A 17543-nucleotide genomic window follows, 5' to 3' on the forward strand; every position below is an offset into this window, starting at 1 on the left:
CACTTTTAATGAATGGCTGCTTGGGCTGCCCACCTTCCTAAATCCGCCACACAAGCCCTGTGATGCTCCGACAGTGGATGCTGCCTGTGCCACAAAGGGTTTCCACTGCTCCAGAGCCTGCTCCCGGACACGTCACAGGTACCTCACCAGCACTGTGCATGGCTCTCAGGGGTCAGGGCCTTTCCAGGAGCTGCTCTACTCTAAGTGCCTCTCTCTGCTGCCTACTCTTCCCTGCTCTCCAAGGCAGAAGGCATGGGAATGYTTGGAAGATCCACAGAACAATCCAGCTCATGTCCTCCCAGATAATGATATGGGACAATGCCAGGAGCTCAGGCACAGGAGGGACACAAATGCCAGAGCCATGTTTCCTCRGCCCTGGAAGAGATCTGCCATAGCCTCAACTTTCAGTGTATGGCAGAGAGCGTTTTAGCACAGGGGTGAGACAGTGCATGGAGTCCTTAGGCAGRATGACAGAACAGGAACGAATGTCACCCTTGATTTCTAATGTTACATTTGTAGGGCACTAATAAGTTAACTTTAAAGTGCACATTAAAAAGAATAAGAACAAAAAAAAGGCCCTAGGAAAATATTAGCTCTTCTGATCAGGCTGCATTCAGAGAAAAGTATCGTTAACCTGAGCTCCCAGGTAATTACAGCATGTGGTAGGTGAGTGAATCCTTTCCAGTGCTCCCAAGCACAGGAACATCTACCACTGGGGCTTTTTTTATGCAAAGGTCTGCTCTTTTCATTGTGCATACAATGTGATTGCTGGTTTGACACTGCAGGCTACACTGGTTTTATGAAGGATTAAATGCCACCTGAGACATATTTATCCTAAATAAATCACAAATGGTAAACTGCAGCATGTCAGTGTCAACACCCTGTACTGCAGCAGAAAGGTTAGCCATACAGGACTAAGCACAGCGAAGAATTAGCATCCAAGCTGCAAGACCACAGGGCTACAGTTAACAGGAGAAATGATCAAGAAGAAATATTTCCACTGAAAAACATTCAGTTTTTTGAACATCTGTGAGAGTCTTGCAGAGGGCCATCATTTTGTAAAGGTCACCTTTTTCCTGATAACAAACGGGAGTTGATCCTGTCACTGTTTGCTGAAGACAGTATTTAAGAGTAAGTGAACAGCCTGTCACTTTTAAGAAAGATGAGCAAGTCAAACTCGCCTAATTATGAATCTTGATGTCTAACTTGAAATTTACTTTTTTGGGGGTTTGACAAAGACACAACCTCAACTCTTRGAAAATAATAAAATTTGAAAAATAATAATAATAAGAGATGAAGAGGCAGCAGGGTCTTGTAGCCTCTGAATAAAGCACCTTTTCTCAGCAGCCCTATCAGAAAATACATTTTTAAACAGTTGCTTCAGGAAGGAACTATTGTTTTACCCCACCCCAACTTTCTTACAGTTGATAATTTTAAGATATTAAACATGATAGGAAACCCAGTTATCTCTAGAGTCAGCATGGCTTATACCCTAAACACACAATTATATTAAGCATGCATGAGGCACACTTCAGAAATTAGATTCTTTTATCTTTATCTATCTAGTGAGCTAGAGAAAAGAAAAGAGAAAATGCACAGACATAACAGATAGCAYTCGTTTGCTCCTGCTGAATGCCAGTTCTGTTTATTGTTTAATATTAAAAATCATGATGCTTCATTTTAATGCTAACATTTTATTTGAAAGACAAAAAAGAAAATCCCCAAACCTTGCCAGTTTATATTTTACAATTTTTCTAAAGAAAAAGAAGCAGTTTTATCATGAAACAAATCTCTTCAACATGAACTTGCATTGAACAATTGCAGTATATCCACAAGTAAATAACTGACATTCTGGACTAAGCAAGAAATACAAGGTCACCTTTTTTTCCCCCTACTTGTTAATGTCAATGTCAGAATTTTCTTTAAAAATCCTCCTAACATTTGAGAAGTAGCTCACAAAATGAACTGCAAAATGGTATTTATATGAAGCACTATTTATAAGAGAAGCAAAACACTGACAGTGACAATATTTTTTTCAAAAAATGCACATTTCTTATGTAGGACTCTCATCTAAAATTAAGTGGAAGTTACAGGCATCAARTTCTTCCCGAATATGTATAATCAAGGATTTTCTGAAGTGTATCTTTTTTGAGCTCTTCTTTAGGGAAAGTCTTATGTGTTACCATGAAAGAGTAAAGTACTATAAAAACTTTCATTTTAAATGCAAAAAAAAGTCCTTATTTTGATGACATATTTTTAGCCAAGCATGTTTTAAAGTAAGATTTTAGAAAACAAAATGTCACCTGTTCTACTTGAAAATGAAGAGGGGCACTGATTACTGTATRTAAGCTTACCTGTTCACCTATACTATTGTGGGGTTTGTATTTTTTTKCATATTTATCTGTTCACAAAATGTACATGTAAGTGCAATTATTTTACTCCTGTGACTATGTTATACAAAAATGACAGAAGGCAGGGAATTACCCWGAGATAAAACAACATTAAAACAAAAAACAAAAAAACAAACAAACAAAAAAAATTTCAACAATGAAAGCACTGAACAGAACAAGTCCTACTTTGGGCGGGTTTTTTTTAATCCTGTTTTGTACCCTAGTATGCTCGTTTTATAGTAATCCCGTATAATTGTTCTTAGAGCTATTGTAACAAAATTGTATTAGACTCTTCAGTAAACTCCTCCTACCAGCAGGGTATTTGTTACCTGGCTAGGAGGGGGCTCTACCGAGAAGGCTTTAGAGAAAACGTTCCAGGAATACAGAGCCTCCATGATTCTGGGAATATCCAGCTCTGCCCTGCATCCAGCCTACAGGAGAAGCTCCTCACGCTTCTTGCACTTTGTTATAATCTCTCTGGCCTTGAATCACCTGTGAGCCACCCTCTGTATAGATGACCATGCTTGTTAACTGTTCTCTCGCCCTATCAGGGGCCACAGCTTCTGCTTTGATAGCAGTATTGGCCTGCAGAATGTCTTGGGACCCAGCTGTCTCTATCACAGCATGAGAGTACACACCAGGCTCGTCCTCCATGTCTGGTGGCAATTCTGTGACGATGTAGTGCGTTGCACCTTCAGAGAAGTCACCATCAGAACCCTGAGCCATGGCTTGAGCGAATTCTTCACTGACAATAATCTGTGATATTTGCCCATCCGACTCGACTAAATCCATGTGTTCACTCTGGACACTGAGYGTGTGGCTACCAGCTTCCTGCATAAATATCTGAGAGCCTTCTCCAGCCACCATATGCACAGTCCCTTCTTCATTCACAATGACCTGAGTGACACCTTCTTTCATGAGCTGGTCGGCCGCAGCCGTGTCGCACACAGCAAACTGCAACACTCCTTGCACCACATTCTTGAAGGCAGCCTGTGCTCTCTCCTGAGATGCAATTAGAGTTGACGGGTGCATGACCCGTGTCACTACTTCCACAGGTTTAGTATCTTCCTGAGTCTCYTGAACTTCATGGAACATTTGTATTTCTTGTCCCTCTGCATCRCTGGGAATGCTGGGCATCTCTGGGTTTGGCACTTGCAAGAAGTCTTTGTGGCCAGACCTGCATCTGTCAAGAAGCCCAGATTTGTTTTCTGCTTCACCCAGCTCTGTCACAGCACAAAGCAGGGCATCTAAAGCTGAGGAGGACTCTGGAGGATGGGCTGCAGTTTCAGAAGCATCTAGAACTTCCTGTCGCATTATCTGCTGCAGTACCGTGCTGCTGGAGTCGGGAACYGCGTCTATTTGAACGGCTTCCTCCATGTCAGCTCCCGCTCCTTCAACCACCACCACCTGCGTGGCACCATCTGCCAGCTGCTCCGTAAGGATCTGCTCAGGRACCACGCTACTCACGTGAGAGCCGTTCTGGTTCGTGGCTATGACCTGCCCATCCTCTGTGATGTGAACCACCCTGGCCATCTGCCCTGCCATCGCCAGAGTCTGCAGGGTGGCTGCGGCTGTCTCCTCCACCGAGGCGTCGATGGCGAAGTCGCCATCGTATCCTTGAATAATAATGAACTGCTGAACTTCCTCAGGTGACTGTGGCTGCCTCCTGCTGCCCCGAAACGCTTTCTCCTTCACTGGAGAAACCTCTCCCAGTGCTGCTGCAGTGAAAGGACTCGTCGTTTCCACAAAGGTCGCTCCTTGCCCCTTCAATCGGCACTCGTAGGACTTGGACACAATTCCTACAAGACAAAACATGCTGTTAATGTGGTATCATGGCAAGTAYCAGTTCATTACCTTAACAAATTGTRGCTGAAATGGAAAAAAAWTTCCTTGACAATTTCTGGATTTCATTGGCAGAAAACATAGATAAAATGAGCAAATGAACAAAACCAATTTGCATGTTTTCCAAATAACATATTTACAGGTTGAAATAATTGGTGAGTGTAATAATTCTGCAGCTTATTAAAAATTTAAATGTGTTTTAAAAATATTCTGTATAAAGAAAACCCAGATAAATACAGCATACAGTTAAAAACCATAAACACATTATTTTATAGATGATCCTATCGGTGATATTTCCGTACTTCAGTAAAGAATTTTAGGATTGTATATTACATTAAACATATCTTGGTGTGAAAAAACGTGGCTGATCTTCTTAAAACCCTGCTTTTGTTGGTGAGGTGATCACTGTTATTTTGATGCCATTGTMCTCCCCTCCTTTTCCATCCAGCATCTTCCCCAGCACATGTGACTGACTCAGACACTAGCCCAGTTACCTGGACAAAACACTCAGTAGTTCTCTTACCCTAAGCAGGACATTCTATAAAATCTCATCCAGAGAAACTCCAATTACACATCTTAATTATTTCTGCATGAAATCAATTAACAAACTATAATACCTGCAACCTTMATATTCCAACTGCTTGCTCTGCCACCCAGTTTGGTTTTACGTCACTGAAGGTTTCCTTCTCAATTCTCACCATAAACAATGAGGCTTCAGCAAGGCAAATRGTGCCCAAGGCTGTACAAAGCCAAAGCCATCACCCTCCAAGCACAGCCTACGTATTTTTGGAAAGACATGAATGAGAGGACCCTGTGACCAGCTTTGTGGACRTCATGGAAAGACAGCTTTATCCCTCGCTGTCTTCCCAAGGCAGYGACATCCAGAAGCACCCATGAAGCTCTTCCATGTGCTGGGAGCAAGCCATGGGACACAACCACAGTGCCCACAGGGAGAAGAGTGGGTTCTGGACATTGCAAATGAGGTGAGGGTCTAATGGCAGAGGGGTCTGGGGGAGGCTGATTAAGTCCCTGCTGCTGAGACTACCCATACCCACACTCCAGTTTAAATTCAATTAGAACTGGAATCACATCTCTGGAATAACAGGTGCTGTCACGAGCACAAATAGCTGAGCCATTGCTTGCTTGGGATAAAAACAGGCAAGAAATTTGACACAGTCAAATTTCAGGCTAGCATGTACTTTCCAAGCCAGTTCTATTGAACAGTGTGCTTCRTTGAACTCAAGAGACCAAGAAAATCATAATAAAGCTGGTCTAAGGGGGCTCTTTCATTCAAAGCATAGAGCTGTCAGATCCTGATCCCACAGAGAATTAAAATGTGCTGTAAAAAACAGATTAATTTGCTAAAAGGTAAGTTCACACTTAGAAGCTGATTTACTCCAAGACTGAGTACTTGGCACACTGCAGCCTCTAGCAACTTGATATGTTAAGGTGTGTATCAAGCTAAACTTCCAAAATAGGATAATTAATAATTGAAAGACTGAGCTCTTATACTGGTATCCATCCATCCATCCATCCATCCATCCATCCATCCATCCATCCATCCATCCATCCATCCATCCATCCTCTTTTCTATTGCAAAGCTTCTGGTTGAGAACTGTAAGTACTGTGAAGCACAAGAAGTAATTTTGTCAAGCTTAAAGGTGGCAAATCATCCTCACAAGTCTAAACTGACATTACATAACTTTCTTATTCTTAGTTTGCAAGGCAGATTATATTTGGAAAAGATAATTAATGATTTAAACCATTAGAGTGTTTCCAGGTGAAGCTGCATGATAAATCTGGCACATGCAATTGAAGCCCATTTTGTCTGGTTTAAGCAAGAAGGAAGCTTACTATGGTACAACTGGTTCTTATTCCCACTTTTACTGTGCTCTCTGTAGGCACTGACATTCACACGACCCCCCAAAGAGCAGAAAAATAAGAAGGGGAAATCAACATAAAATGACAATTATCTTAGCTCCTCTACATTTTATAATAGAGTAGAAGTAATTAATTCTCTCAGGAATCTTGCTTTGTTGACAAGATAAAAGAGGAGCCTGGCAATGATGTGGCACAAAATCAAAATAACTCTACAAATCATGCATTTTCCACTGGATTCCAAAATCAAAATAACTCTACAATCATAATTTTCACATGCACACATACTAAAATCATGACATCTTTTCCCTAAGATCACAATAATTTATATACAGGACAAAGCATCGGTGTTTTGAGGAAAAGCTCTGGTCTGGGGAAGGGAAAGAAAAAGGAAATTCACCCTGTTTTCACCTCCTCAAATAAATGCCGTGCCTGTGAATCTATGCAACTCCAGTCTTTACTGTGCAATTGAATGGGAAGTCTCCTGGGTGAAGAGCTATCCGGTGAATCCCTCGCAGCACTGATAATTATGCCATTCTGACTGCTTACTTAATCTATTTGAATCCAGAGGTGAGTTAAGCCACTTCCTGACCATTAAAGTAAACTACATGGGTAAATACTGCTGTCACTAAGGGGTGTGATGAAGCTTAACTACACCAACATCTTAACCTCAGCTCAGTGCAACCCCAGCTATTCCATCACAGTTCATAAATGCGATTGCAGGTCCATCTTTTGATTCAGCAATTTAATAACTTCGAGTGCTGTCAGTACTGCTTTGAAAAATGGCTCCTATAAAATGTAACAGCCTCAATCAGATTGTAAAAGATTCACCCACTGAAGATTCTTCCATTTCAACTATAATGAATTAATGTTGAGCTGTGTAGAAGTTCAAGTGTCATTTAAACTAATGTGAATCTACTGTAACTTTAAATTTTAACTGGACTATGACCAAGAATTTACTGGGAACATCAACTTCAATTTTAGTGATTTTTCATGGTAAATATGWATTGCAGATTTTACTGGTTTTCTTTTGTTTTAACAGTGAAAAGCCAAGTARGGAAGATATTTAGAAAACAACAGATTTTGAGGCTTAGCTGCTRTTTCTATAATGAAGTACTGGAATCCAACACAACATTTGTAGGAATTTTTATGTATTTAAGRAACGTGTCACATTATTGGACTGTATGTAGCAACAAATCATGTTGTCCCAGTAAAWCCAGCCTGCCTCTCGCCCCCTCTTAGAAACGGATAAAGAGAAGGGGTAAGTGTTGGCTGACACGGCAAACATAAGCTGCAATACAAGCTCACATTAATATTAGAAAAAGTGGACTTGTTGCTGATTGCATGTCATTGCAAATTAAAAAGATACACAAATAGGCATTAAAATGACAAAATATAATGATACAAGAGCTCATATTCAGACAATTTGTAAGGAGGTGTTTCATATCTAGGGGTGCAATGATCAGAGAATTGGTTTCTTTCCRAGAAGTCTGTCATTTCAGCAGACCTATTATTTATCAGTTGGAGTCTTGAGCGACTGTTAGTTTTTTATTTGAAAATGTCAGAGTATTTTAGACATTAAATCCATATTCGCMGGTTATTTTAATTCTCTGAGACCACAAACTCCCAAAATAGGGCCAAAAGAAATGCTTTGATGTTTAATGTGCGTCTGGGAAACTACAAATAGGGCTTAATACCTTTCCCCCTCTCTCTTTCTTGATACCTGACTTTCTTTTGTGTGTCTGTTTTATTTTTTTGTTACTGTCATCATTTGTTCCCCACAGAATAAATACCTTATTCTTTTGTTAAGCTTACATTTAATTAAAATGTACAGGATTTGTGCAGTAAACTCGAATGAAACAAATAAAACAAGGGCCCCCTCTCTTGAAGGCATACGTTGTGAATGAAAAATGTCATTACAGACTAAAAAATTTTGCAGTAAACAGGGCCTACAGAGAGAAGTTTCCCCTGTAATGACATCCATAAAATACACAAATGGCACTTTTAGTACCATCCTGAATATGGCATTTTCTGTGCTCTACACACAATCTAAATGGTTTGATCATAGAGCATAATACTCCATTGGGTTTATAGAACAATCAATGTTCCATAAAATGATGTATTTATCCAATAGTAGGCTCAGCAGTTACTGGTGTATGACATTGTAGGACACTGGCTTTGTACTGTTCAGCAGCACACATGCTGGCTGTAAAACTTATCTAACACTACTTCAACAACTTCATCTCATCTGTGTCAAGTAATTTGTTGAAGCCTCAGCTTGGTTTAAAAAAACTTGTAATAAAAATTCATAGAATTTTCAGGAGAATGAAAGCTGATGACAATAGAAAGGTCACATTGTGGCGCCACTCGTGGGGTCGGGGGTCAGCCGCAGTTCTAAAACAGAAAGTAGATTTCATGCATCGTGTAGCAGATAAAGATGGCATTAAGGAGACTTGTCTCAGAAAGAAACGCGTAATGCGTGAGGAAAGTCTGGGCTAATATTATATGTAAAGCACCACTTTGCTCTCAGCCAGCAGCCTCTTTAGAATTCTAATCCTTCCCCAAAACTTGTAGCAAGCGGCTGTGTGTGSTGAGGCTGGGCTGAGGACATCCTTCACAAGGAGCACCTTTAGGACAAAGCAGTAAGTCATAAATGAAATAATCTATTATGACGACGGAAATGATCTGCATTTACACAGCTAGCTTAAAACAGCTATTTTTCCTTTTCYGTAAAAGTTCTAGGAGGTCTGATTTATAGTCCCCTATTCAGCAACACTTAATTTTTCATACTTTGGTGATTAGGTATATTATTTATTGACACAAACAAATATTTCATATCTGCTAAAATGCAACAAATATTAAATACTGTGAATGCAAAGAACCATCTTYTCCTTCAATTAAATACAACCTGTAAGGAATTAAAAAGACATAAAAATTTTGCCTTATATTTAACAGCACTTGAACAAGCAGCTGATTTTCTTATTTTAGAAGTTATTCTCTACATGGCAGACAATGTTTTGAATGGTACAGTAAGTCCACTTTCCAAATTCATAAAGTTATATAACTCATGCCTTGATCAGGCTACAAGTTTCTGCTCTGTTTTCTTTTGATTATTTTTGTAATGATCTCTACTTCAATTAAYAAAGTACAGCCTAAGAACTGTGGCATAATGCCATAACTTTGGGATTTCCCTGATTTTTGGGGGCCATATTAATAAGATGCATTTTTCAGATCTCTGTTCCTTGACCATAGTAAAAGCTATTCTTTATCATTTGTAAGGCATTTATGTGCGAGCAATGCATGGGCCAGCATTTTTTAAACCAGCTAGTTAAGCTACTAAATAAGAGTTTGTGAAGGCTCATTCATGTCTTCTGCTGAAGGAAAGAAAATACGATGGGTCAAACCAAAAAGTGAAATAAATCAGCAACCCAAAATGGCCCTGTTACAACTATTATGTCAACAAAGGCAGCAAATATTTGTAAATCAGTACAAATAAGTATACCTATAGGGGACTTAACCAGCTCCCTAAGACACATAAAAAAATTCCACCATTGATACAAAGTATATAAATCTCAAGAGATACCAATATAGCAAGGCTTCATTTTTTTTCCCCTTTCAAAATATTATTACTGCAAAAAGAAAATACAAAAAAATCAAAACACAAAACAACAAAMAATTCCAAAATAATGTTTATAGTTCATTTTATACTTAAAAATCCAGTAATGTCATGTTTCGATGCTGAAACTCAAAACAGCCTTAGTTTTGTCCTTAACCACTCAATCATGTTTGGAAACTTCAAGGTCTTCTAAGAACTGCTTGAATAAAGGATGAAGTTTTAACATTTCAGGTATCTTAAAAAGCAGCAGATGTCCTTTAGCTTTCTAAAAMTGTATAAGGAAGTACTCTTGTAATATTTTTTCTTTTGAAAAACAGACTGAAATTTCCTGCTTGCTATTTTTACCTTCTGCATCTTACAGAACTATGTCAACGGCCACAAAAAGACACAAAACAAAAAAAACAACCACGAAAATAAATAGCCAAGCCATTCAGTTAGGGTGTTTAGGCAGTTGTTCGGTTTGGTTTAGTTTCCCTTCAGTGTCCAATTAACCTTTGGGAAAAGGCCTTCTCTAGGAAAAATTTCGTTTCTCTTTTCCTGCACTCAAGGTCAAAAATGAACACTATAGAGCCCAGTACAACAGAAGGTATGCAAATAAAAAATATACATACCAAAACTCCCACTGCTCGTGGCAAACATGTACAGTGTTAACATGCATAATTTACAGCTGCCTAACCTGCAGAGTAACTGGTTTTCCTGCAAACTACTTTTTCTCTTTACCTGTTTGCCACCATGCAGGCTGCTCTTCTCAACTCCGACGTGTGAGCAGAAACCTCTCTGTGGCATATGCAGCAATTACCTTCACAGAAAAGCAGCATCAGGAATGTATCTGGACTATTTCAGCTATCTCTTCCAGTGCAATTTAGCAGCTTGAGATGAGGATAGCCAGCCTGGACATTTCTTGGCAGTCCAGCTTCAAAGACTACTCTGGCCCTCAGTTTGGGAACAACTGACATTGATGATACTCGGATACACTCTTTCTGTTTTAGCCCCTGCAGTGCAAATGGAAAGTGCATTTTCAGCACTTCTAAATCAGAATCCAAATTTCAAGGAGTTCTGGTTGTGCTTGGTCAAACCAGAGATTTCTGTTTCCTAGGCAGACAGAGCATATAGTACGAAAAATAATACACAATATGAAAAAAAAAAAAAAAAGTCAGGGGAAAAACCCCCAAGCTCTGCTCATAGGGAAAATTATCTGGATTTCTGAAATAGGTCTAGTCCCAGACACTAACAGCCTTGTCAAAAAGGGGAAAAAACCCTTTTGTCATTGTTATCTCAGCAAAAGTTTTTGTTTTTCAAGAATATATACATTCAGATTCTGGTTTTATAAACATTTATTTATCGAGCGCACTGCTTACTGCCATAGTTAGCCTCAATAGTCTCAAAGGGACTAAACATGGTAGCTTGCATTATGCATTGTGTTTGCATAATCAGGCCCTTGGGATTAACAATTCTGAAAATGGCTGGCCTTCCCTAATGTTTGATGTACACATATGCGCTAAAGAGAACAAACACTTGCAAGGGATACCTGAAATAAAACATCATGTTATTAAATGATCAAGCAGAAATTATATTCTTCGGCATACCCATCAACTATGAGTATCATGATTCTCTGYATTTATCTATTCTGATTTATGCACCCTTTCACTAAAAAGAAGCACCTGTTCTTTGCTTGAGGGCATGTCTCAACCCATTTAAAAATCACAGCAGTTTTTAGGAGGAATGCCTGGGAACAACTACAAATAGTAAGTTTCCCCAGTTCTTTTTGTTAGTTAAGACAGCAGAAACTACCATTTCAAATGTGATAGTCAGATCTGTATTTCATTTATAAACTCCACTATGTTACAGCTATATTCATATCTTTCCAGAGTAAATTATAGGAAATAACCATTTGTCTTCATTGTAGACACTTTTGCATGTATAGTAGAAAACAAACCTCTATTCAATAACTGCACAGAGGCACCATTAAAATCAAATTTACAGTAAACAGAACCTGCAGCTGGGGTAAAACACTAACTGTTAGTATTTTAATTATCAGCAAAGCTTTTGGAGGTCTAACATCTGCTCATAGCCAAATGACAGCAGCTGCTTGTGTACACTTAAAACAACATGCATTTCTTCTATAAATATTAAAATGAATTGTATGTCGTGTGTTCATCGAAGCTTTATTCTGATTAAGCTGTATAAGTATATAGGGTATTTTGAACTTCTTTCTTGTGRCAAATTCATAAAGGGCTGACCTCCTCAAAAGAATGAGAGGCAAAGGCAGCAAAAATTCTTGYGTCTGTAAATTGAAAATGTTTAGAGACAGTACTGGAGGTCACCCTCTGCCAAGACACTGCTGGTAAATGCTAACAAAACATCAGCGCTAAGTTCTGATCATTGTGCACTACAGAAACTTCAAGGACAAGACTGCTCAGCATGCAAAGTGTCAGGAGTCTATGGGATGGCTCCTATCAAAGCTAATGCTCATCTAATAAGTGAAGCAAATAATGCATTGTGTTATCTGAAAAAAATATTCTGTTTCAATGTCCAAGACACTGGAGGAGATGAGTGTACTCTCTTTTGTGGACTTCACCAAAACCCGAATGCAACGATCCCTGATTTGCATGATTAGCAGCAATAAACTGCCACGAGGAAGGAACTACATTGGGCCAATATGGGATTTTGCTAAAAAGTGCAAGCTTCTTAATTTTGCAGCTTTTTGTCTAGGTATTGACATACAGTTGATATTTTCCCTTTAATATCGTACCTGCTTGGGAACATAGGAAAGAAAACTGGAGGAGTGACACACATTTGGTTAAGCTGTAGAGTCTGGCACAGTGAGACAAAGAGAGCATTATAATCAGTTTCAGAAGAAAACAAGGGAAGGGGTTTTACAGTTTTCACTTTACAGGTTTTCAGTGGAGAAAGGTCTATTTCTTTGCTCTTACAGCATCAAGTGTAATGCCAGTGGCAAATAATATTATGTATTTTCGCAATAGATCTACAGCTGGAAAGGAGCACTACAATAATTTAGTCTGAAAGCTGTAGGTCATGCCAACCTGTGTTTTGAAAAAAAAACCCAACATGATCAGACGCTTCAGCCTTACATGTGTAACCACAACACAGGATCAGACATGAGGGCAGCTGTCTCCACAGTGGTACCTGGCTTAAGATGAAGGTGAATTAATTTGAAGGCAGTTCCCAAACTTCTGACATCAGATTTCCCACCCCAAAAGTYAGTCTCAGTGCAAGAGAGATGACAATGTCTGAGGAGGAAGGAACAGGGCTGGTTATAGGTGGGGACAGTTTCTGTGCACAGGTCTCCTTCCCCTTTGCTGGCCCCTCACTCATCCTGGGCCACTTGAAAGCATCAAGGCTTACCATGCCCAAAAGCACRAGTGTCAGAAAGTATGCTGATTTTTCAGTGTCACAGGCCTAGCAGTAATGCTGGCTTTACTTAGGATGCATCAAGCAGGGGTGCATGCTGATTCTGGGATGTTGGATGGGAAACAGCGGCTGGAGAGATGGGTAACTCTTTTATACCACTTTCAAGGGTTGAGTTTGYGACAAAGTCTTCTTTTCATGATTCATCTCTGGTGAAGGATGGAAGCAGCATGTTTCCAGAATATCTTCAAAGGRAGAGCTGTTCATGTAATTGACCCTTCTGCTGACAGAAATATATTTTCAGTGCTATTGATAAAGTAGCACTTAAATGAACTGTCTTCCACTTCCAGCGTTACAAAGCATTAGGCAGGACGTAGATAAAAAAAGACAGAAGATACCAAAGCTGRTGCTTTCCTGGTTGTTGCTGAGCACTGTTGATGCAGGAGCTGCAAGATGATCTGTGCCTGGGCTGTGTGGGAAATGCAGAGTTGCACTGCAGCTCTCCCAAAGGGCTAAGAAGCTCCTTACCAAGTGGCTTGCACTTGGCTGCAAAGTTGTGTGTTCAAGAGCTGAATAATCACCAYGCTACTCTGTTGACAAGACTGCCTAAATTGTTGGTTAACTAGAGGTAGAAATCAAAAGTTTTTAGATGGCATATGGAGCTAATACTAAATTGGAAGGTTAACATCAATACAAAGAAAACCAGGATGCAACRTAAGTAAATAAGAAAATAACAATGYAAGRTTRAACTTGTGCTACTGCATACTAGCACTTGTGGAGAAAGTGAATRTGTAAAAATTATATTCAATGACAGAGAAGTCACTTGAGAACTGTAATGCTGAAGAAATTTAAAGAATGACAGTGTTCATCAAATTACATGTGAGTTTATGAAATGTAAAACAGGAAAAGAAAACAGGCCAAAGCAATTTTTAATTGCACATTCAAAGGCACGTCTGCTGCTCATTGTTCTGCTACAGATACAACTAAATTATGTCTTGACCTTTCTATGAGAGAGATCTTGACTAAAGAATATTCAGAATAGTGAAACAAGAACTATTAGAAGTCTGACTTGAATGGAAATATTGAAGGTTTAAGTGCAGATATTCTGGCTACATAATCTGAAAATGCTGGAGAGGAAAGAAAATTTTTGTCCCTATTAGATAAGAATAATCTGATTTTGATGAAAGACTAAATGTTCATGTCATGCTGCAGGAAGATGGTTAGACATGGAGAGAAATGGAAAGTCAATTCAGCTACCTTATCCACTTTCAGGTGCCAGAGGGATAAAGCTCCCAGATAAAATAAATACACTGTACAGTAGTTAAGAGTATGACTTAACCCGACTCATCACCATTTATATTCAAATCCAAACTATTCTAGAACAGTTCAGTGAAAAGTAGCACGGGATTCTGTAGGAAATACTCAGATAACTTTTGTAAATATCTCCATTCTGMATTCAAATTCACTCAAGACTGTGGTGCCTTACAATCAAAAGAACTCCCAATGACTGTGAGTATATGAAGCGTGAATCCTAGTCAAATATGAGTATTTTCTTATACTAGAAAACAACCCCTGCCACTCCATCAGATCATTTCATTAGCTCTTCTAAATTTTTTCCTTCCTGAGACCCGACTTAGACTATGAAAAGAGGGAATATTTTAAAATTAAATTGTGATCACGTTTTTCTAAAATATTTTAAATGCTACTTAGTTCTTAATTCTGATAGCACTTGTTCAAAGATTTGTTATCTATATCTGTCTCTAACTGAAGCCAAGTAATGCTTAAAACCACGTTAACTAAACGATGCCAAGTGGTTTGAAACACCATGATTCACTTGTCTGTAGCATGATGCACAGTGCAGTGAATGCCATCATTCTGCTGTTAGCTAGGACCTGGTGCAGCATCCTTAGTGGCAGCATGAACGGAGCCAAACACTTTTACTATTGCTGGAACTCTGTTCACGTTTTTTTGTTAGAGTATACAAAATTTCAGAGGAATTCGTGATCATTTCTGTGAAAGCAGTAAAGGTTGTGATATGTGACAAAATGAAGACCAGGCAACATCCTCACCAAAAAAAACCAAACAACCAATCCCATAAGTCTGGTGCTAGGTATCTTGAAGATCTGATTTTCTAAACCACTAAGAAACAGCTCCTGCTGACACTTTTGTTAAAAGGTTCTTATTTCAGCTACCTTTTCTAAAAATACTTCTTACCTTTTTTCCAGCTACTGTAGTTTAGTCAGCTCACAATTTTCTAATTTCTGGCATGGAASAGAGAAATCTCCAGGACTCATTGTGGTTTGTTATTTCAAACGTGCAGATTGCAGAGCTTTGGAGCTGTCCATGAAATCATAGGTTGAAAGAGCTGCTACAAGTCTCAGGTAGAGCTTACAGATTTTGTACCTGTAACTTTTGATATATGTTCCAATGCTCCAAAACTCACCAAGGTTTACCATTTCTTTCACTGTGTCACTCGTAAAACATTATCCAAGTACTTCTAGTGAAATAAAAAGTCTCTGAAGCTATTTGAGTGATATTATTTTCTTTATAAAAAGAAAATGCATATATGAAAMTGTACACAGACAGAACAAAAATTAYATCAGTGCCTAAAAGAACAAGCTAAAAGAAGCYCTAAATTAATGTTTTTCTTCTTTCACGTTATTTTTTAGGGCCTCTTTCACAATAGAGCRAATTTTATTCCTCTATTTCACAATAGAGTGAATCTTTATGCAAGATTTTTAGGTCTCTTTGCATAAAGTTGATTTCCTCAATGCAGAATTAGGGAGCAAACTAAAATTGGCCTGCTTTCCACTAGAGTTAGGCACAAGAACATGAAAATGCAAACCGAACAGAACAGATTTAAAATCTAATGGCATCTATCTAACCATGGGCTTCTAAAACTGTATCTCTTGAATCACTCACAATTGGTAACACATTTATCACTAAATAATACCATAAAAATGAAAAAAAAAAGCATTATACTAACTTGTCAGGCAAAGAAGGGAAAAACAACAGGAAGTGTGTTGCCAGGGTCACATGAGAATTCCCAGGTGTGCTGAATCCCAGTTTTACATCTTAATCACAGCATTATAATTTCTTAGGAGAGCCTATTGTCAACTCCAAGAGTTGAGGTACTCCATTTACCCACCATGAAGCTCTAGTCACATCAYTGCAATTTTCCTGATAATGCCCTGTCAATGACTCAACCCCACGCTCATGAGCAGAGAGGAGTTCAGTGTCCATGTATCCTATAATGAGGAATGCCGGGCTGCAATCTCTGCTGAGATTGTCATAGGTGTCCACTGATACCATCTGCAATTACAGAATTATATGAGATGGAAACTGGTTCATTATGAAAAAGACTCAAGTCTACCAGCTCATTTCACAGATGTCAGACTTCCCRCTCATCGTAATTCTTGCAAGTGCAGAAGAACGGGCCTGTAGTTAAGACTTTTGGGAATTAAGCATATAGCTAATGCTGAGCATAGGCATAAATGCTTTTGTAAGTTSGACCCTGTTAGCTACAGTCTAAGCCATTCAAAACAGGGACACAGATTCTTTAATTTCAGCTTCACAAGGGCCAAACCCGGACTGGTAGTTCCCAGAGGAAGGCAGACACAAACTTAGCTAAAAATCACTTTTGCCTTCAGCCAAATACATCTTTCCCAGACATAATTCAGCCTGATTATAACTAGGCAAAATAATTACTGAATATTTTCAAAAGTTTCAGTTGAATTCCATTTTGAACTGTCACCTATTCAAAGAAATGAATGAATACATTCCTCTTAAAAGGCTAAAGCACATTATGGATAACTATGCATTTTTGTATGTTTTCCATATATTATTTACTTTCTTTAAATAGTTTTCTCAAAAACTTCATTGTTACATTTACGAAGTTTGTGTAGTGTGGAAAATGTTGTTGATAAACYTTTCTTCTTAGAGAATAATCCCTCACATACATTCTTTTGCACTGTCAGACAATGATATATTCATCTTCAAATCTGGTAACTATTACCTTAAACAAACATCTTAATTTCAGACAATTCAATCTATTTAAGAATACAGAAATTAAAACAGTTCCCAGTTTCTCTTAAAGAAATAGAGATTTCTTCTGCAGCTTTCAAGAAATTAAGCATTGTTGGCTCCCTTCATTCCTTCCAAAAAGAGCCTATTTCTGTTGGAGGTGAACCTTGCTGCATTTAATAATTCCCTTTTTAACAGACCACAGAAAAATCCAAGGTAACAGAGTGTTTAGCAAGAGGACTTAAAACACTAAATGCAGGCTTATAGCACTTCTTCAGGCTCTGGGTGAACTCTGACACTGTGAAGACTGAATGGAAAGTGCTGGTGCTAATCTCTATCACCCAAAATATTAGGGAATCTGCTTATTTGAGAGACTTGCTTTCTCCTTGTGCAACTATCCCAAGTGGTGGTGACAGACACACTCA

At 38.7% G+C, this 17543-nt stretch overlaps 1 protein-coding gene across 1 annotated transcript in view; it reads right to left on the minus strand.

Annotated features, from left to right (window-relative positions):
- Positions 1-1285: 1285 nt before the first annotated feature.
- ZNF407 (zinc finger protein 407) overlaps positions 1286-17543 on the minus strand; it is a 333682-nt gene continuing 317424 nt past the window's right edge. Inside the window, exon 9 of the mRNA XM_057366642.1 lies at positions 1286-4189. Coding sequence (XP_057222625.1) covers positions 2838-4189 — 1352 coding nt within the window. The 3' untranslated portion in view covers positions 1286-2837. The remainder of the gene's footprint in view (positions 4190-17543) is intronic.

The sequence above is a fragment of the Malurus melanocephalus genome, unplaced genomic scaffold (genome assembly GCF_030028575.1).
Source record: "Malurus melanocephalus ecotype Western Australia unplaced genomic scaffold, MMel_1.1 scaffold_69, whole genome shotgun sequence".
In the NCBI taxonomy this organism is placed as follows: Eukaryota; Metazoa; Chordata; class Aves; order Passeriformes; family Maluridae; genus Malurus; species Malurus melanocephalus.